Source organism: Equus caballus, chromosome 18 (genome assembly GCF_041296265.1).
Source record: "Equus caballus isolate H_3958 breed thoroughbred chromosome 18, TB-T2T, whole genome shotgun sequence".
NCBI lineage: Eukaryota > Metazoa > Chordata > Mammalia > Perissodactyla > Equidae > Equus > Equus caballus.
In genome coordinates, this window is record NC_091701.1 from 81,987,037 (window position 1) to 82,009,953 (window position 22,917).

At 45.7% G+C, this 22,917-nt stretch overlaps 1 protein-coding gene across 2 annotated transcripts in view; it reads right to left on the reverse strand.

The window, feature by feature from the left end:
• Positions 1–22,917, reverse strand: part of KLF7 (KLF transcription factor 7) — a 117,858-nt gene that overhangs the window by 74,004 nt on the left and 20,937 nt on the right. For both annotated transcript variants that reach the window (XM_070242161.1, XM_003363309.5), the window contains exon 2: positions 2,194–2,824. In XM_070242161.1, coding sequence (XP_070098262.1) covers positions 2,194–2,824 — 631 coding nt within the window. The remainder of the gene's footprint in view (positions 1–2,193; positions 2,825–22,917) is intronic.

Consider the following 22,917-nt stretch of genomic DNA (forward strand, 5'->3'; position numbering starts at 1 on the left):
GCTGCAGAGCCCCGCTCGGACGCCAGCAGGACTGCCTCTCCAAGAGCGCCCGGGGCCACCTTGAGTACGTCCCCTCGGGGAGTGGTCCTCCCCCTCAGTCCAACACAAGGCTGGCAGCTGCAGGAGCTGGGGAAGAGAATGAGCTCCACCTTGAGAGTCATTCTGAGTAGACAATGCCCCAAAAGCAGAGCACCACACAAGGCACCAGTCCTGAGAGTTATCCTGACATATCCGTTGGGAAGAGGGAAAGGAAGAAGAAGAAAAGGCTCTGGACGCCCCTCCCAAGAAAGAACCTCCGCTCCCCTGGCGTGGTCCAGCCTCCACGCAGGACGTGGCAGGTCTCAGCGTCAGTAATTCAGAAATGTGTCCACAGCCATAATTCCACACCGACAAAGCTCCACGCTCCTGCCTCGTCCTGCTTTCTCTGGCTTCCTGCAGGGCAGGCAATGAGTCACGACTGAAGCCTGGGAACACAGCAAGGTCTTGTCATTACTCTACTCACTGACCTCAGAAAGAAAGAAATAGAAATAAAAATGACCTTCAGGACAATGTCAGAGAGAGCAAGAGCCGACAACAGCAGGAAGCATTCGCCTTAATGTACGTGGAGTGGAGAACTCGAACCCAAACTCTGATGGGAAACCACTAGCAGAACTCTGTACATGAGCCCGGGGTTCAAGTATACATTAGTAGCCCTTCCCACGAAGCAAGCAAGAGCCAAGTGGGCCATGAAGTTCAGAACTGGAAGGCGATGTGATTATGTCCCATGCTGCCGGAGCAGGGTCAGGCCCCACCTCCCCCCAGAATAACTCTGAGGTTCCAACGGTGAGTTCTTCCAGTCACTTATTACACATCCTGCTTTAGGAAAGTTCTTCCGTACTGAACAAAGGCATTTCATGGGCCCCCAGAACATTAGAGCTGAAAGGGGCCTTAAGAGCCAGCCTGTTTGACAGATGTGGAAAATGAGGCCCAGGGATGGAGAGGGTCGCCCTCGAGGTCACAGAGCTAGTTAGTGGCAGAGTTAGAGGTGGGACCCAGGCTCCTGTCATTTTCCAGCCAGTGAACTTTGCACGGCATATTTCCTTGGGGGCACAGTCCACAAACTACCACAGAGCACCAGGAAGACAAGCAGCGATCCCAAAAATTACTCTCTCCACTCTCCTTGCTCAGATTCATTACCCATTTCTCTCCGACAACACTCATTCTGCCGCTTACACCTTTGGAGCTGTCCCCACTGGGCTTGCATAGTGCAAGCAGTGTGCAAAGCCAGGCAGGTGACCTGAGGCTCATTTAACAACCACCACTGGCAGCGACTGCTCCTAGGATGCTAGCCCCAAGAAAAGACACCAGCCCAAAGCTTCTACCTCCAGACAGAGAACAAAGACCAGTTTCAAGGAAAATGCCAATCTCACTCTGTTCTCTGTGAACTCCACTCTTCCAAATCATCCCATTGCCCCAAAGATCAACGTGATCCTGGGAGTCACTGCAGAAGTCCTGAGCAAAATACACAGTCCCCGTTGGTCCCCATCCGCCCTTACCACACACACAGCAATGTAATCACTTTAGCAACTTCTCAGTAACAAGCTCATTAAAAAGCAATTCTGCCATCTCTCCATAAAGCACGCGCCAGAGAACAATGCCAATTAATTATAGAATGATCACATCTAATGAACTCTGAAACCCTCCTGCTGTTGGTGACTTTGATGAAAAATCAGGGATGCTGGGAAGAGTGGAGCGGGACACCCTGGCTACCTGTTAACCGTGAATTCTTTCAAATGCACCTCCTCAGGCTCCAGCACGGACCAACGCTGCAGAACTACGCTCACAAAACAAGGCAAAACGTCAGGAAAGTGACAGTGCCTGCGTCACGTGCGGCCGTGAGCCGTGCGGCCGTGAGCCACACGACCAGAGCCCATCCAGGCATCCTCACAACCGTCTGATCTATGCTGGGTTGGCATTGGCTCTGAAGGTGTCTCACAGTCAGTGAGTGACAAACCCATGTCCTGTGCTCGGGACACCTGGAGATCTTAAAACAACAAGTGAGTCACTCTGCGTCCCCACCCAGACCCTCCTGCCTCTCTGTCACCTCCTAGTCAGAGTCGATGCCACTTCTCAGGACAGAGAGAAGCCCTTCCCACCACGAGGCTATGGGAGGAAAAGGAGGAGAAGCCACGTGCGGCCAACTCGCCCCGCTACCTGTGTGAGTCCTCTGGTGGGCCTTTAGGTGGGAGCTCTTTGTATAGACCTTCCGGCACCCGTTAAACTGACAGCGGTGGACTCTCTTCTTGTTTTCGGGGCACGTCTCAGCGCCTCCCCCTCCTTGTTCACTGTCGCTCTGTCCACTCTTAACTGTCCCAGCTGCCGCCACGGCTGCTGCCGCCGTTGCCACCCCTCCCACCTTTACCGAGCTGAGGGCAGCCTTCTTGGCCACCAGTTTCAACGTCACCGTGCCATCCACGGCTGAGAGAGTCTGTGAGGTTTTGACCAGATGGCGGCTGAGCTCAGGGGACGATGGGGGCGTTAATGAGGTCACTGCGTTGAGCTGGGCCTGGTTGACAGCTGTGTAGCTGTCTAGAGAAGAGCTGGTTGGCTGGAGGCTGAGGCAGGTCTCAGAGAGCAACTTGTCCCGAGAGAGCAAAATGTCCACTGCCGAGCTCTTCTCGCAGATGGTGGCTTCCACGGGGAGCAGCAGGGGGTCCAGGCGCCGGAAGCTTTCCTCGATGCACGGGGGAGGAGAGGCGTGGAGGAAACAGTCCAAGTCCTCGCCGAAGGTCTCGGAGATCCTCCTGGGCTCTGTCTGTAGGTAGCGTTCCAATTCAAGGCATGTCTGCAGAGGGGAAGGAAGGAGGGAGAGAAACAGCCATCAGAGGCAAAGAACACCAGGAGGCCACAGGTTGACAGGCAGAGGAGGAAGACACAGCAAGACACAGAGAACAGGTTCGTGGCCAGAATCTGAAATTCCCTTGTTGAAAGTTCTGACCTTGTTATTTATTCCCTGGATACTGGCAAAGCATTCATAAGGGTCACATCACAAGAGTTCAACGACTACAGTTGACGGGGAACTAGAAGCCCAAAAGGGTTCTCTCACACCATCAAGATCCCAGAGAACATTCAATGTTAAAATGATCTTTTGCCCCACAATCCAATTCGGCAGGTGAGATGTTTGGGGCACCCCTAGGAGTTCCCAAGTAGGCAAATGGAATCAGACAAGGTTTTCACACCAAGACAAGACTCCCCATGGTCCAGCTTCATTCTTCAAATAGACTTGAGCAAGTTACAAAAATAAGTCAATTTTCCAACTTGCTCTGAAGAACAAACCATGCCCACCCAAACTCAGAGATGACCTCAGCCACAATCAAGCTACAGCAAGCCCGGTCTTGGGCATGGATTCCCTCACCAGCAGGAATGGATATTGTTGTAAAGAACGCCTCTTATAAAACCTCTGATGCACGACAAAACCCCCATTGTTTACAGAAAATTATTCAAAATACAATTGCTACATATTTTGCAGCAAGGAGCATGAGTCCCATTATAATCATTTAACAGCTCTGACTACGCGATAAAAATCAGTTCAAACACAGCTAACTGACTTGTTAAAGATAGGACTCAATCTATTTCAACAAAAGTGTTCACCTGGTAAAGAATTAGAGAAAAAGAAGCAAAAAGTTCGGAGTATAAACAAATCTTCATCCATGGTGCTCATAAGTCTTTGTAAGATGGTGGAATAGTTTTTATGGCAAAAGTGGATATTTAAGTTTGTAGTCTAAAAGCTCTCCTCACCAAAAAATCCTACTCTTCCAGAATCTTGCATAAAATCATGGTGCGACTTCTGTGGTAATGGATCGTAACTAGTCTTTGGGTGGTAAACATGTAATCTACACAGAAATTGAAATAGATAACAATATACACCTGAAATTTATATAATGTTATAAACCAATGTTACTGCAATAAAAATAAATAAATAATAAAATCATGGTGCTAACTTACACCATCAGCTCAACGTGCTCTAACTTCTGGGCTTCAACAAAGAAACACTGACGGCAAATTTAAAATGGGACTAGCTCCTAATTTACTGCCTCCATAGACCTTCTATGTTTTCAACCAATGCTCTGATTCTAGGCTTTTATTCTGTTAAGAATATATTTTAATGATACACCTAGCTGTGTTGTATCTGTCAAGGGTTTTATTTTGGTGACATTTCAAAAGATTGGTTTTTAATCAGCCTCCTGGTAAAACTCTGCATTACTGAATAAGAAAACCAGATTTTTAACTATGAATCACCTTTGGGTCTCACTGTTGAATTTTCATAATATAAACTAATGAATGGTTCCAATCCTCATTCAACTCTCACGTCACAGTGTTCATTCAGCTGCTGTGTTCACAGCAAGGTACAAGGCTTTCTATGTGTTAGAAAGAGAAGACACAGTAATGGATCCATATGATGTAGATGCAGGATAAACAATTATAAGCGAAAAATGACATGAATTTACAAAGCAAAGCGACACCAAATACCACAATAATAAAGTGTGCTGGTAACTCAGAGGATGAGTGGACAATGAATGCTATACTCTATAATATGGAGGTATTAATCAAGGAAAGGCTATTGAAATGTAACTTTTTGATTCTATTTACTTCTTGATTACAGCTCTTGCTGAGCAGCTTCCCACCATTTTATATTTGAAACCGCCTTCTCAGGTCTAGAAATTTGCATTCTCCTCACTTGCCCCTTTTCTGAATTCCATATCTCAAAAATTCCCTTTCCTTTTTCCATCTCATTATTAGAAATTATCATCTACTTCTCTCCAATATTGAAACCCTCAGTCTCAGCTCCAGTCAATCCACTTTTAAATTATAAGATTCTGCTCCTGAAACCTCCCTTAAACCTCCCCTTCCCTCTTTAGGTTCACCTACCGAACACAGGGTCTGGCCTGGCACACCACAGATACAGAATGTCTGTCAAACAAAGATAACATCAACTGTACACCATTAATTTGATCATTCAACTCAACTCCACTCTACAAAAGCCATCTGATGACACCTTATCTTGGACCGTGCTGAGGCCAGCAATCTTGGAAATGACCACTAATACCTGTCTTCTGGAACACGACTATAACGCTTCTTTAGCTTTGCCCAAAGAGCAGGACCAGACCTTTGAGACGCAGATATGTTCCAGGTAAAACTCAGTGGAATCACGGATTATAAGAGGTCCTGGCGGCAGTTCCCATCCCACACGCGAGGACTACCTCACAGACCCGGTCACTCTCTCTGTGGGCAGAGTCCTTGTATGCCACATCCTTGTACACGTTTTCTAGCTCAAAGAGTTGAAAGTTATTAAGAAATTGTTAGGGAGCTGAGATCTCTTCATGTTCTGAGGAACTGAGATATTCTAAACACAATTATACACTCTTCTGGGAGGATTAAAAAATAACCAGCCCAGTATGCCCTAGTTTGATTCCCAGGAGCACATGGGTCACAGTAACAATCTAAGGATGGAGATACTTACCATCACTAACATGTGGGAAAATCTGGACCACTTAAGAGAGGCTATCACTTGCAACCGTAGTACAGGGCATTCTCACTCCGTCTGAGAATTAAACAAGAAGAGTCCCCAACAGGACGTGCTGGATAGCCCTATGGAATCATTAGGGAGTGATTTTTTTGTCTTGAGAAATCTACTTCTTGTGATATCTGCTAGAGTTGAAGCTTAGACAGAAGAGATTTTGTCAATCAGAAACTCACCAGGAGTGTTGGAGATTAAAATGTTAAGGATGAGGAGGACTTTAATGTTAGATTATTTCCAAGCCACAGAGAAAGTTTATCTCCAATGTTTTTGTTAAGTGATTGCAAGAACTCCCCTAAGAAATGCTTATAATATCTAGTCAGAATTTGAGGTACCTGTATTTACTCATAGATTTTAATATGTATGCATACACAGAGGTATCTATAGAAATAAATGTGTATATGCATATATGAGCATATACACATACATTTCCTAATCTGTCTATGGGAAGAGTCTGCAGGCAAAGACTTCCCAGTGGCAGCGAGCACACCAGGCACAGAGACCCTGGTTTCTAAAGATCATTATCCAATAAAGACAACCAGGGCTCCTTGGAGTAATAGTTGATTCAAAGGCTGGAGCAAAGAAAATAAAAGAGGAGCCTAGACTATCTTGTGGTACCAGAAGGTAAGGAAGTGCCCATGAAGTGCTCATAAAGTGACAGAGGTATTTAAACGTGAAGGGGCTCTCAATGGCCAAATCTGGACAATGTGAGCAACAAAAATGAATAATGATAATAAAGGATTATAACCCATGGAATAAAATTAATATCTATGAATTCTTAGTGATATAAATAAATGGTCGAATAAACAAACAGAGGAGAAGGGCCAGCTCCTCCTTACAGTAAAATTACAATTACTAAACATAAAAGGAATGATGGAAAGAGAAAATCATCTTCAGGCAAACAACAAACTAATAATGACTATAGGCAATAATCAGCAATAGATGTTAAAATTAGTAGATGAAAGTATAATGAGAAACAAGATATTCGCCTAGTCTCAAAATATCCTAACAAGATATTTATTAATTACAAAGACAAAAATAATAATTTTACAGTGGAGAAACCTTAACCACACAATCAAAGTCAGCAACACCAGTACTTACTGGTATCATGAACCCCTGATATGACAGGTAGAAAGGACACAGCATCATTCTGCGCCATTCCTGCCAAAACTACATAACCTCAGTCTAATCATGAGAAAACATCAGACCAATCCAAGCGAGGGCAAGTCTACAAAACAACTGGCCACTGTTTTTTTTTCTTTTTATGAAGTATGAAGCCCTAGTAGCTTTTTTACACATAAGTTTCAGGTATACAACATTATAATTCAATGTTTCAGGTGTCCAACATTATCATTCTGTATACACTACGAAGTGATCACTCCCAACAGTCTAGTTAGCTACTTGGTCAGGATTCTTTAAAGGTACCAAGGTCATGAAGAACAAAAGAAGATTGAGAAGCTGTCACAGATTGGACGAGACCAAGGATATACGACAACGAAGTGCACTGGATCCTGGATGAGAAAAAGGACATCGGTGGGAAAAATAATGCAATTCAAATAAAGCGTATAGATTAGTTAATGGTATTCTATCAGTGTTAACTTCCTGGCTCTTATCATTGTGCTGTGGTCATGTAACATCAGGGGAAGCTGAGCAAAGCGTGTACGGGACCTCTATGGACTATTTTTACAACTTTTCTGTAAATCAAAATAATTTCAATAAAAGAGAAAGAGAGAGAAAAAAGAAACACCCATCAGCACTAGCAGTGTCCCCAGATTGTAAAATTGGATGAAGAGTTCAAGCATTGGTCTGTCCCCCGGAACCAGAGATGTACTGTGTCCCAGTGACACTCTAGCTGGCAAACGGCAAATCCAGCCAGCACTGGTCAGCTTAATGACATCTGGTGCCTTGCCTTGGAGAAACGAGGCTTCACTCAGCCTGACCCAATGATGCAACTGGGCTTGAGGCATTGGATGAAGCTCTAGCCCCTCAAAACGCCACTGCAGTCATCCACAGGAAGGAAATGCACCCAAGTGCAAAGTGTTTTCTTATTATTTATGAGTCTCAGATGAGTGTTGTGAAGCACTCTGATATCGCAACTTTGAAATGCATGGCGGCTGCTTCTCCTAGTTTTCTAACAAACATCACCTGAAACTGGTTGTGAAGTGATGACCCAAAATCTTTTGCAATATTCTCTCCATTCTGTTCATAGTCTTATCATTTGCTGAAACATGCTTATTAAAAGTGATGATCCAGGGGCTGGCCCAGTGGTGTAGTGGTTAAGTTTGCGTGCTCTGCTTTGGCGGCCCAGGGTTTGTGGGTTCAGATCCCGGGTGCAGACCTACACACCACTTATCAAGCCATGCTGTGGTGGTGTCCCATATGCAAAAAATAGAGGAAGACTGGCACAGATGTTAGCTCAGGGCCAATCTTCCTCACCAAAAAAATTAAAAAACAAAGTGATAATCCAAGCAAGACCTAGTTGAAAAAAAGAAAAAATTCAAACCTATTACTGCCATGCCTACTACCTTCCAGGATAGCTTCCAAAGGCAGAAGCTGACAGAGAACAGGATAACCCAAGTCTTGTAGCACAAATGAAGTTCACCAAATTTTATGGCATCAAGAAATATAAGAGAAATTTGGTCATATATGGGCATGATGATGCCAAGGTTACTAAATGGCTTTTGTTCAACCTGTCCTTATCTCATTACAAATTACATGAAACTTGCCAGTCAGGATTGCAAACATCTGTAGGCACTTTGACATTTCCCCTACAACCCCCACCGTGCAAAGGGCTTCCTTCACCATTTTTCCTCTTTACTTTCCCTTATGCCCATATGTTTGACAGAGTCTTCCATCTTCTTTCCCACTAATCATTCTCTCAAAGTTCAACATAAAGTCTATCTCTTTCAGGAAGCCTGCTCTAGAAAAAATGGAGTTCAGAAGACATGCTGACTGCCAAGTGGTGAAAGGCACGCCTCCTCAGTCCTGGATAATTAAACAGTTAACTCCACAAGGAGTCTACCAGTCCACAGACTGGCGGTATGTCTGGTTTATAAAGATTATGATTTCCTTACCAGCAATGACAAGATTGTTCATACCACATGGATTCTCAAACGATACCCACTTAGAGCTAAACTTCTCCCTCTGTTCTCTCAGAGGGCAGAGATGTCTGAGTGCTTGAAGTAGAGTTGTAAAAGGTAGAACTTTCTGAAAAATGAGCTGGAATCACCTCACGACCTCCATCCATCACCACCACCATGACTCCATCCATGTTCAGCTGGGGCAGACACTATTCCAGGCTCCTCAATGGCATCCACGTAAAACCAAGTGTTTACAACATAAAAAGTTCTAGTGTTTATTTCTGCGTTTTTTAATTTGAACGTAAGACAAAGCCATTGGTCCAATATTTTTGCCACCACTCAATAACTGTGTCACTATGAGAAATTATTTGGAGTCTTTGGATCCGCGTATAATTGAATTGGTGAGTCAAAAAATATATAAATAAAAGAAATTGCATTTTGGTAACGATTTTTTTCTGGAATAATATAGAGTCATTGAAATAAAATGCCACCTACTGCTACCTGTGTCTGTAGTCAATTATCAGTCATTTGTGGTCCCTTTAGTCAAGTGCCCTTAATCCCAGTATTCCACCTATTTCACTCACCTAAAAGATCCAAGAGTCAAAAGTACAAAGAGATAAAACAAACTGAGGAGAGAACAAAGATGAAGAACACAGGGCGATACAGCTTTGCACTTTTCGGAAACCTGCAAAGTCACGCTTCCCCTGAGATGAGACCTTGACCTGATGATGGTGATGGGGATGAGGATGATGAGGATGCTCCCAGCGAGGAGGAGGGGAACCCTCGTTCCCAGAAAGAATGATCCCCAGGTAACTCACACGCAGGTGAGCTGCACTGGGCTGCCCTTGGGAGCCCCTTTCTGACATTTATTATGTGTGGTTTTGTCACGTGCTATTAACCATGGTGCCACGGTCCCCACAGGGTCTACAGTACAGAAACAGGGAGACAAGTCTCTTACCTTTCTCCTGGGAATGTCCACAGCTTAATTACGTTTTTGTGCTTTGAAATCTTCACACACACCCCAGAATGGAAATTCAAAGTGACACAAAACAAACTACTGATAGTTGTATAATTTGAGCTTCTTTTTTAAAGAGATCTTCTAAAATACTCATTCCTTTCTAACTTATCATTACATATGCTTATACTTCACACTTTTTAGCAAAATCTTTATTCTTCTGACTCGTGAAACCAATTTGAAAGACTCTATAGGATTGCAAAGATTGATATTTATGGGAACTTTGTGATTTTTTTTCCCTTCAAAGGATGATATGATGTAATGGTTCTGACACATTTCTAGTCTTTCAAAATTGGGTCAGAGTTGAAAGAAGAGAAGGATGTGGGAATCATGGTACCATTTATCTCAGGGGCTGGAGGAGGGGAAAGGAGCACCACGATTAATAAACTCGGTATGCCCGCGGGAGAACCTCATCACCACGCATGGGAAGTCTGTGCCGACCTTCCTGGGTTCCAACCCTTCAAAGCCGGTGTGAGGAGGAGACTCTGACCTTGACCCTAATTCATGGCAGAGAGGATGTACACAACAGCAACGAGAACCAAGCTTTAACACCTAGAAAGTGATTCCTATGAAGATTTTAAACAAACATTCACTTTTGCTCGACTCTCCTGGCCAGATAACATTAGGGTAGAAGGTTAAAGAGAGAATGAATTTTGTCTAGAAAATGTAGGCAGGCAAGTGTATGGTGTAAGCAAAAATCTCTTACTGTATTTCTTAGCTATTAGGTTAAAAAAAAAAAAGAAAGAAAGAAAACCACATCAATGGCACACCCAGAGGTACCACAGTATTACACGCCCCCACCAGAACTGCGGGGCCCCACAGAGTCACCACAGCGCCATACCCAACCAGCGGAAGGTCACGTTCCTGCCCACTGTTTCTTATGCCAACTGGCTGCTGGAGCTGAAAACAAATATTTCCCTCTAGTAATCTGTAAATTCTGAGAGACAATGCTGTGAAAATTAATTGAATTCTAAACAAACGTGAAAGTTCAGAAATTTCTATGGAAACCTCTCCAGTGTTTCTCCTCCCCAAACTATTTTCAACATATGAAGAAAATATTTGTCTGTGTATTTTTCCTTTGGGAGGTGGGGGAGGAAGGACGCAAGATTCAAGGCCTGGGGAGAGGGTGAGGTCTTCGAAAGAAGCAGCCTCAGTTACCCCTTTCATCTGCCAGGGATTCCTTAGCTGCAGGGCAGAAAAGAAACCCCAGAACAACCTGAATCCAAATTAAATGTGAAGGAGAGTTTTAAAGTCAGCTGGGACCCAAGTCCTATGCTCTTGAATGAAGGCACTGGGGTCCCCCACACCTCCAACAACTTGGAAAAGCATTTTCCGCCTTCATAGTGTCTGCAATCCTCAAAATCCACAGTGTCCACTAGGGATGAGGCGGACCACGCACCAGGGGTCCTTCCTGTTGTGGTTCTGGGTGGTTTTTCCAGATGTTACTTGTCAGAACATACCAATTCGAAGTCTATCGCTCCGGCCTGTGCCCACAATTGCTGCGCCTACCCTCCATCACCCCTTCAGAAGGGTCACTCAAATGATTTGGCTGCTGGACTATAACCAAATTCATACTTCTGAGTGGTCAGGAGACACTACTGCTCACGCACAGCTGGACCAGGTAAGATGCTTGGGTCTGCTATGAAACCAGCCTCTGCTGAGTCGGACCCACACTGGAGGAAGCCCCGTTTGTGACTTTATAGCTTGAAAATAAGTTTCATTAGATGTCCCCGCTTCAGTCATTACACACTCATGGACCAAACGAAACGTGTGCTTTAACAGTCAATCAAAGATCACCCTACAAGAGAGCAAGGACCTAGATCTGGGCGGGAAGGGAGGTTTAAGAAGGAAAAGCATGTGGAAGAGACACTCCCAATGGAAGAGCCCATCCCATGGTCACTCGGGAGGGAGGACACCCCATCCCAGCAGCTCGTGGGAGCCCAGGGATGCGGAGGAGGCCTCCCTTCTGGCAAGTGGTGGCTTCCCAGGGACAACGGCTGAGGCAGTTTTCCAGCTTCACCATTAATTTTCCATGAAGAGCAGTTTTAGCGATGAGCGCTTGTGTCAGGCAGGGCCTGATGCTCCAGAACCCTGTAATTATTCTTGGCCCCCACCCCCCACAGCCTCTGCACCTGTGTCAGTTCCAAGCACCAGCTGGCCATGTCTTGCCTCCTGCCTCTTAAGGGGGAGGCGAGACGGAGAGCCTTCACTGAGAACCCAGACTCGCACTACTGGCCTCTTCTTCCGAAACGCAAAAACAAAAACAAAAATGTTGTCTCACCCCTCCCCCCAGCGGGTCTCGCCAAAGGAAACACATACACATTAATTGGCCAGAGAGCCTTCATTCAAAGCAAAACGACTGAAAAACACAGTTAACAGGGAAGGCCTGACAGGGGGTTATTACTCCTGCTTTACAGGCCGCTCTTCCTCAGCCCCCACCCGCTCCGTTAACTTTGCACACACCCTCCCCAAACTCCCCGGGCCCCTTTGCACTGAGCAGCCAAGATGGGAACATACTGAACCCATTACATCATCTCCAAATCACTTGCACAGGCTGACTCAGGCTACCGGGATTTTTTTTTTAAAGCAAACTCATTTCATTGACCCCCTTCTGGAACACTGTTATATCCTTCTCAGTTGGATTAATTAAATACACCCCCGTAACCCCCCCATAAAAATACATAAATGATTGCTTCTTTTACCCCTAAGCACAGTTGCACACGTGTACAACATACAGACATGCACCCAAGTATACGCACGCGTGCGCGCGCACACACACTCTCAAAGCTTGAATTTCCCAAGAACAACAGGCTCAAATCCCACTGGGGCCCTCGGCGACAGATGCAAATTAGTGACTGGTGATCACAGAGGATATTTTCAAAACTGAGAGAGTTTTCAGGAGCTTCCACGTGGAATGTGAAACACAATGTGGGGGCGCTAAGAAGAATGTTTGCTCTGCAGCTCAGGCTGTGGAAAATGGCAGCCAAAGCACAATGAAATGAAACCAAGCCCTAAGCCGCTTGTCCTAACATGGATGGTTGTATATTTACTTAATTTGAGGTACTTGGAATCAGCTTCCCAAAATATATGGGGTGGCTGCATGGGGGTGCCACTGTGCAACTCACCCCAGGTAAAGAAACAGACCGCCGTGTACATGGAGGGCAGAGGACAGGGCGGCCAGAGTATTGGCCCTGAGGCCGGACTCCTGGGGCAGGTTACACTACTTACAAGCTTGCATCTCTGTTGGTCAAGTCACTCAATCCCTCTGTGCCTCAGTTTCCTCATCTGTCTACCCCTCAGGAGTGTGTGTGAGTTCAACCACTTGATACATATCAAGTGCGTAGAACGACCTGAAACACACACTATGTATGTTGTAGCTATTACACAACCAAGTGTTATTTTCAGTACACTTCCATGAAGACAATAAATATAAACAAATATATCAAGGGCATGGACAGGGAAAACCAAAAATACCAAATAATTACCAAAGTAAAATAAACCTGTTGAGTATAAAAGGTTAAGTAAACAGGGCATCCTGGCTGAGGGACTTACCATCCTGGACTCAGCTTTCTCAGCTACCAGAACAGGTCAGACTTCTAAGGCACCTGCCAGTCTGGAGTTCTATGATGCCGTGAAATTGCAGAATGGCTCATGCAGAACAGGCTCAAAGGAACTGACACACGGCTCTGCTCCCAGTTGGGTGGTGAGAGGAAGGAGGTGGGAGGACTGGAAGAAGGTGGTCCTTGGACAGCCTTCTGCACAGGGACCTCATGGCCTCGATCACACAGTCTAAGACACTCACTAATCCAAGTTTAGAGGATGCTGTGAAACTAATTCTCTGGTTCACCATGAATGGCAGCCTCATCAGCATCTAAACTAGAATACAGGCTCCTCAAACACACTTGGACCTGTCCTTGACTCACGGCCTGGCTCAAGCGTGTGTTAAATGAATGAATGAATGAATGGATGGATGGATGGACGGACGGATGGAGCAACTCCTAAACAATCCTGTCGAAAAGTCAACAGCGATCATGATCCTGGGCAGGCAAGAGTCCAAGAGCATGATGAAAGCCAACAATTCTTCCTTCTCAGAAGCAAGAACATGAGAAGCAGTGTGTATGCATTTATTATCAACATTTCTCGTAGGATACATCAGTATTTTAAGATCTAGATATAGGGAAGGTTTACTTGTCTCTTCTATGTGTTTCATTTGAAAAAAAAAGTGTTTAAATGCTGACTCTCTGGACACATCCAGTATTCCAAACTGAGAGGCACATTTGGGTTCACAATGGGCCATAGGGCAGCCCTGAGACCATGTACCTGTGCAGGACTAAAAGCCATTTCCCCGTCCCAGAAAGTGCCCCCCTCCCTTCGGCCACTTCCTCTTTCCTCCTCTGACCTCCAGAAACCACCAGGAAGAGAAGCAATAAGGACAAGTGGACAAGATGCTATTTTCAACTCTCATGTTTTATTGATGAAAAGAGCCTGGCCTGGGAATCAGGTTCAACACCCCTTCTCCACACAGCCTCTCCCCTCCCCACCAAACTACTGGGCCTGAGGAGGGAGTTCCTTACTTCTCTGAAAATGAGTGAACCGCACTCACCAAGACCCCCTCTGGCTCAAACTTCCTGCCGGCAATCCGCCAATGGGCTGCCATCACGCCTACTTCCTCGCCAGGGCAAGTCGGATCCTACATGACCCGCCCTGCCCTCCTCACCTCTCAGCCCTCTGGCACCCACACAAACACACCAAGCTTACATCTCTCCCAGGGCCATAGCGCCCACTGTCCCGCACCCCAGAATGTAGACTCCTCAGGTCAGTGCATACCTGCTTCCTTTAATCTACTACATTTCCGCTTAATCATCACCTATTCAGAGCGGCCTTCTTTGATCTGCCTAGATAAACTAGCCCAACACCCCACTCAGTCTCCATCATAGACCTCGTTTTATCTGCTTTTTAGTACTGACCAAGTCCTGGAAAGATATAAATTCTTTGTTTGCATGTCTATTGTCCATCTTTCCCCACCAAAATGGAAGTTCAGGAGAGGAGGGACTTAGTCATCTGGGCCAATCAACCTCTAGAACCCAGCACAGGGTCTGGAAAAGGCTTCCAAAATGCACCAGCTGAATGAATCAATGAATCAATGAATCAACGAAGGCATTCATCAATCCTGGAATTCCAGAGAAGACTTCAGCCAACAGGAAATCTATCCTAAAATGTCCACCTTATTAGGTCAAAAGGCTCCATCGACATGTCTCCTCAGTTCAACTTTAGCACAGAGAAGGCACTCACTGATTCAGTCATCAGACAGAAGTGAAATGAGCCTCTTCTGAAGACAGAGATCAGCCTCGGGGCCTCACATCTGGCCAGTCCACACAGATGCAAAGGCAGCATTTCTTCTCAGCGGTCCATATTGCGTCATGGGCTCTGAGTGTCACTCGGATGAACAAAACCCACCCCTCTCCTGGCCTCGGCACCAGGTGCTTATTAACTGGTGTCCTGAGGGAAAAGATTAAAGGTCGAGCCCAACCCACTTGACACCGTTTATTCCCATTGCTATTACCTAGAAGGACCTTCACGGGAAAGGCGACTCTGGCCACTGGTCCACAAAGTACTTGAGGGCCACATCAGTTTGGTCCCCAACACTAGCATCCCTGCTTTCATCAGTCCTTAAGTGAAAAAGTTCATTCGAATGTAGCGGTCATCAAGGACGTGTGTTTCCTGTCGTGCTAAACAGGCCCACACTTCACTCCATAGGCGAGGTCCTTGGAAATTCCTATTTAGCCCCATTCTGGTGACTTTCCCATAAATTCCTAAACACAGGAGCATTTCGTTTCTCTCCATCCCCTTCAAGAATTTTACAGAAAAAGATATGTTTACTGAGAGGTGCTGTTATTTCAGGATCATTATTTCACAGATACAGAGGCCTCAAACACTGAACCTGGAAGTGAGCCAAAATCCAATTAAGAGGGTCTGGCGTTTGAACTAGGCGAGAGCTAAGGGTGAAAATATTTAACATAGCTGTGCAGGGTTCGTGTGTGTGCGCGCCTGCGTGTGTCACAGACAATGAAACGTAGATTCTTTGTAACGTGTTTCGGATGCCTTTCTCTAAACCTGTCCTTGTTGCCAGAGTCGCAGAGCTGCTCCTTGTCTTGTGCGTTATGCCAGGCAACAGGAATTCTCTCACATGCTGGCTGGAAAAAGATGAGGGAGAAAGGAAGAGAAGGTTTTCCACCGGCTAAGAAAAGTAACATTGCGCTTGGCCTGTTTCTGAACCACGATAGGATGTTGCAGATTTCAGAGTAACAATTCACCCAACTTGACGGGGAAGAATCAAGGCTGAGGCCCGGGTTTGGGTGCCAGTGGCTCTGGCACCTCACTTAAGCTCAGGTGGCCCGGCTGACATCGCACGACAGGCCCTCTCAGGCGCACCCGACTCTCACTGAAGAAGAGACGCTAATTTGAATCATCGTCGCCACCCCTCTCCCCTTTGTTCCTGTCTGAACCAATTTCCACAGTTTCAAACCAACCATCAGCCCGTGCAAACGGGAGTCCCAGTGGAGCAGGAGCCATGGCGCAGCACAAGGGGAGATCTAATTTCCAATCTGGCCGCTTTGTTGTCCAGCCTCCGGGAAGGGTGGTACACTTGCACAACCTAAATTAAGTTTTAAAACACCGCCGTGATTTAAAATTAATAAAAACTCTCACGGGGAGAGGTGGTTCTCAGTACAAATCTCCTTATACAGTGAAGGTCGACTCCACCAGAGCTGGTGGGTGGTCTGGGTCTCTGAGGTCTCAATCCTCACGACCAGGAAAATATTTGAGAACAGCATATATTCACTGAAACCGGTGCACAAGCCGCTGAATACTGTGTGGTGAATGAATCCCCAGTCTAAGGCAGCGTCCACATCAGGGATTCTTAAACTACCTTGTCAACAGCCCTCACTGAGATGCATTTAATGGTCCAAATTAAGGATTCCTTTCTGGCAGGACAGGGTATGCCAATTCGATTTCCTGGTGCCCTACTTACTGGAATAAAGCTCGTGACAAGACACCAGTGTGACTGCCTCGTTAATTAACCTGAACCACATACCGGAACATTGCTGCTAATAAAACTCCCCTGTAAAGAAAACATGTTTTCTCTGCTGAGGATCCTGGCATGTGGCCCCTGCAGAGCCACTGCCGTAATTAAGGAGATATTTTTATGTTGTGTCTATATCTGCAATTGCCGTGAAATTTGGTCATATTTGGCTTGATCTTCAATAACTTGAGTTCTTGAATGTGCTTTTTAGAAAAAGAAAATGAAAATGACATCACGCTATCAGGATATGCAAACAACTCTGGGAAGGAAAGGCTGGCTTCTGCTCAGGCGGGATGCGTTATCTGTGCTGTGCTTAAAAGCAGCTCTAAGCTCCCAACCCACAATTCACAGAGTCAGACATCCATAGCAACCTTCCACTTTCTCTAGAAAACAGGCTGAAAGAATCAGGACCCAAGTCAGGAATACAGCAGCCAGGTGAAGCTGGGACTTTCCCCATCCAATCCCTATGAAATGACAGAGACTTTTCTAAACAGAATTCTTTTGTGAAAAGCTTCTGAAAATGCTTATCAATATTACTCATGTCACCTCAGAGTCCCCTGTGAGACCAACTAGGCAGCAAGGATTAAAATATCCACCCTCTTCATAGGGAGCCCAACCTAGTAAGGAAAATTGGGTTTTCCACAGTTCTGTAGCCCTACTATCAATAAGACCAGAAACAGAACCAAAAGTTTCTTGGCTACTGATAATTAGGCTTTTTCTGGCCCAACTCTAAATCTTCTACCAGTATCTCTAAACATTCTAAAAATTCAACAACATATCATCCCTCAGTAACCCTGAAGGAACAGGATTCCTGAAGAAGAAGCTTCAGGATCTCCCCAAATTGGAACCACCACACACAATCCCAAACCTCATTTCATAAGCTTTTCACCTGCACATCTCTGTAATGTCTCCTGGTGAGACTGAAACAAGTCTTGGTTTTGACAACACCCCTTTATTAGGAGATTTCTGAGTTTTCTCTGGCTGTCCCATATCTCGGTTGGATTGTTAAAATAGGATTTCAGTCACTGCAACCTGTCCACATCAAGTGTCATCGTTGAGAAGAAACAAACGGAACTAGCCTCATTTTTTAATATCTGAACTGAGGAACTTATAATTACAGTTTACTGAAGACCTAATTTTATCTGTTTATTGGATTAATGCCAAATATATGAAAACTAGATGTGATATACTTTTCTAAATGGAGGATCTGAACCTGCTATCCAACATTTTTCAAACACATTTCCTAATTTTAACAAACATAAAAATACAATTTTGACTAAACCAGACTCAACGTTCTCCCCTACCCAGTGCCCTTCCGAATAATGGCACTTGGCCCACTGTCAACACCAGTGTTATCAATCACTCTTCTCCTTTATTCACTACTCAAATAGAAAATGCAGCTTGAAAAAGCACACGGAAGGAACAGGAGCAGCAAGAAGAGGAAAAGAGCACCAGTGGAGAACAGACGAACAGCAAGTCTGTAATTCCTGCGTAAAAATCCCGGATGCCAACAGCTCCCTAGCAACACACCTCTAACCAAGGGGCCCAGAGACCTTGGGCAGCAGATCGGCTCACAGGCAAAACTGACATTTGGCTGCTCCCCGTACGGAACCTCCTCATTGAAAGTGGTTTTGTCTATAGCCATCTGGTAGTAACAAACTAAAGAGAATCATGGCCAGCGGGGGAAGAAGATTATCGTGATTCAGAAATGTGTGGTGGTGGAAGAACATCTTCCTTAAAAATCAGGTGATTTAGCATCTTACTGGGGTGAGGTGCCTAATCAATCCTGGATATCAAAACCCTTCGACTTTGGGACTTCTTACAGGTGTACAAAGTCAAACGCAAGGTGGTGTCAGAGAGCACAGACTGAAGTCAGGACACTTTCAGCAGCTCCTCTCCTACCTCTGTGGCCTGCCTCAAGTCACCTCCTCTTTGGCCCTTGGTGTCTCATGAGGCGAGGCCTTTGGGAGGTAATCAGGGTTAGATGAGGTCATGAGGGTGACCAAATCTTGCTTGCCTAAGGGAAGCAAGGCATATGGAAGACGGGACTTACTATTCTGATCCCTCTGCTTACAGGAGCACCATGTCTCCAGGTGTCTCAATTTCAGACTCCGGGCTGCAGTTTCTGCCCGGTCTCCTAGGTGAGGTCCCATGATGCAAAGCCACATGGTTGTCCTTGGGGTGCGGGGTACTCAGGTGCTGGTGCTGAGCGTGCTTTACTCCAGGAGTGAGCAAGGCCCTTCCTGATAAATCTGGGTTAGGATTCACAGACTCTAATACCTACAGGGGCCAGGAGGATAGTAGATGTTAGTGGAACGATCAAGGAACGTGACAGTAGGGACTCACGGGGACTGTGGTAAACACTTCCCAGAGTTTTCCTATGAAATTCCTCGTTTAAGGAGAGACCCAGCTCGGGGAAATCATGACTGAGCAGCACGTTCATCAGCCTTCTGCTCAGCTACTCTTGCCCAGCACCACTCAGCTTGAATCCTCGCTCTCAAGGAGAATCTTGACACAAGAATGGGCTATCTGCAGAGATGGCATCATGAAATGTCAAGCAGGAGGAGGAAGAGGTATGACAAGCCCACAAGAGCCTGCAGCTCTGGCACCAAGTTGTAAACTTCCTTGGGCTAAGCACAGAGCTTGGCATAATCAGTAGCTGCTCGATAAACATTTCTTAAGTGAATTTTTAAAAAATTTTGATTAAGAGCCAGTATTACTTCTCATTACCTGCTCTTCTCTGGGGTGAAGAGACCAGGTGGATTTGTCCGACAGGATAAGGCCCAGGGAGAAAGAACTGTGCTAGGATAAGCAGGTTATACCTGTTTAATTCCACTGGCCTTTCAGGGGCAGATACTGCATCTTGTACTTCCTCTAAACGAATTTAATTACTTACTGAGCTTCTACTTTATATCAGACACTTTGCTAGAGACCTCAGCGAACCCTAGGGCTCCATATCTGCTGACAAGGTGCCACGGTACACAGGGACAGAGGGGTGGAAATATAACACACTGGAAGGGCTCAGGGCGTCTATGGAAGGAATAGCTGGAGTGAACGAGGGGTTTTGCCACACAAAGAAGGAGCCCGTTCACCGTCCCAGAGAAGTCAGTGACGGCCACATGAAGAAATCTCACTTGAGCTAGACCTTGAAAGATGAGTGAGCTGTTGTCAAGAAGAGACAGGGAGCAACGACCTTCTAGAAAGAGCATCCAACATGAGCAACAGCGTGCACGCACGAAAGCCCCACTGTGTATCTGGAGAAGGATGAGCAGTCTAGGGTTCTGATGCATGGGCTACGTGTTATGAGGCAGCACGAAATGCATCCCCCGGGCCTAGGAAATGCCAGATAGCTTTGGCTGACGATGATCTGGCCTCAGAGCCTTGTTTGTTTGTTTGTTTGTTTTTGCTGGTTTGCTCTGGCCTCATGTTTACCACCACATGTACTAAGTGGCAATGGCTGTTTCTCTAGATGCTCAGAAGTAACTCAGGGCAAGATTACGGCTCAAAAGATAGTAGTGAGCCCGAGTGGTCACATTAACGCTGCCAAGTATTCCTGAACCTAAATATTTTCAAAAATCATCTGAGGCATTTTCCTTTTCAGATTTATACTCCCAATTTAAAGCACACATATAACAAACCTCAAAATGAGAACAAAAGAAGATAGAGATAAATATTACAAAAACAAAAAACACCCTTAGCTAAAAAGAAAGCTACTGAATCAAGCACAGATTAAATTCAGCCCTGAGTTTCCTGGTAGTGGAGGCAAAAAGATCAACAATGAGTTAAGAAATTCTCATCAACAAATAAAAGAAACGTCAGTTCCTTAGAGAGCAGCTGATCTGCGCCCCTGGGGTTTACAGCAAGAGGAGGAGAAGGAGGACGAGAAAACATGGAAGAGAAGAAAGAACAAAAGGAGGAAGCGAGATGATTAAAAAAAATATTTCTGGGGCCGGCTCCGTGGCTGAGCAGTTAAGTTCGCGTGGTCTGCTGCGGCGGCCCAGGGTTCGGATCCTGGGCGCGGACATGGCACCACTCGTCAGGCCACGTTGAGGCAGCATCCCACATCCCACAACTAGAAGGACCTGCAACAAAGATATACAACTATGTACAGGGGGGGTTTGGGGAGATAAAGCAAAAAAAAAAGATTGGCAACAATTGTTAGCCCAGGTGCCAATATTTAAACAAAAAAAAAGGAAGATTGGCAACAGTTGTTAGCCCAGGTGCCAATCTTAAAAAAAAAAAAAATTTCCCTTTTTAAAAAAAAGGTAAAATTCCTACATTAAAAACCACCATCCAATGTTTTGTGGGTGAGAGGACCAAAGGTTCAGGGCTGGGCATGTTTTTCTCCTTTGTAGCCTCTCTCTGTTGATGTTTTTCTGGCTTTCTAAGCAAAGAGGAAACCTCACCCATTCCTGTAGACATGCATTTATGACCACACGCTCCTGGCCAGTACCCCTGAGCAGCTCCTTGAGGCTCTCCCCAGGGTGGATCGGTCATGAAGCTACTACTGCTAGCGCTCAGGTTGAACACCAGTGAGTTCCTGAGGGCTCCAGGGCAGAGCCAACACATTAGGGACAAAAAGCGCTGGCACATCTGACCTTTGGAAATCCAGCCCTGGTCGGAAACTCAAAACAAAAGCTCCAGGGCTGGAAAGAGGTGGAGAAAGCGCACTGGGAGTGCTGGCCCATCCTCCACACGTCCCCGTGACTGAGAGGCTCACAAAATCAATAGAGGAGCATTATTAACTGCAGTTTCATAAGAGAGGGCTTCGCTCTCTGCCTGGGAGGAGAGCGAGGACGGGGAGAGGCAGGCTGGCTTCAGGAAAAGGATGCTTCATTAAAGTCTTAACTCTGGGGAGGCAACTGCCGTGTGAGCTCAGCAGCCGGACCCCACGTTGACAGCCTCCCATAAAAGCCTTGCCCTTGGTGGAGGAATTGTCATGGTGGAAGAAAGTGCAGCAAGACAGAGCAAGGTCTGGATGGCAGAGCTGATGTTTGCTGTAGGCGTCCAGAAAGTCATGCCAGGGGCTAACTTAAGACGAACATCTTAAATTCATCATACATGAGCGCCACCCTTGCACCTGCGGGCAGAGATTCTAAAGCACCCCACTTGGCTCATTCTTCACTCTGTTTCCCTGGGTCACCTACAAGTACCGAAATGAACATTTGCAAATGATTTCACCAGAAGAAAATACAGAGGCATTGCTATAGCTAAATGGAAATGAACCCACCAGCCTGTCCCTGCGTCCCTTCCGAGTTGCCAGGACGCCCCCAGCCAGCTAGGTCGCCGCTTCCCCCTCAGATGTCACATGACCCAATCCTACTGCCTCTGTCACCCACTGTCACCAACAATCTCATGTACCCCCAACGAACAGGGGCTCATTCCCTCTTTCCCTTCAGGTGAAGCTACGCCTTGGTCTATTATCCTGCCACCATCACGCAACAGTGACAGCAGCTGTCATGGCAAGGCTGCAAACTGGCAGACGCTAAAGGTAAACAAAGTAAGTTTTCAGATACATCTTAACCCCAAATCCTTCCTCCCGTCATGCAGATGCAGCAAACGTCTCATCTTTGTGGAGTCATCATTGTCTTCAGCTTCTCCAATTCTGGCATCAGATTCTAGATAGCAGCCTGCAAATCATACTCACATCAATTCAATCCATTTGCTGCTAAAGGAGCATCCCTCTTCCCAGAAAGCGTTTTTCCTTTAACCGCATCCCAAGCCAGAATCAGACAAACAGAGTCTGATAGACTTATTGATATTACTCACATCACTCAACAGGGGACAATGCCAATTTGCCAATTAGTCCTGGGGCTCATCATATCTATCTTTTTTAAATGGCCACCACTGATGCCCGTAAACTGCCTCCTGCTTCTACATGTATGGACTCTGTCAGGTGGCGCTGTGCAGTGACACACCATTATGGCCTTCCCTGACATGCTTAGTCAAAATCTATTGACTGCCATGATTTGCTACGTGACATGGAAAGACCCAATAACTTTTCCTTTTCTTTACTTCCCTCATTTTTTTTCCTATGGAAAGAATAACATAAATCTATTAGAAAAAAAGTTGAGGTTAAAAACAAAACCTTTAAAGAATAATACATTTCAATGCTTACATATAGAATATGGAGTGTGACAATTTCTTCACTTAGCAAGATTAAAACTCTGGCTACATACACAGC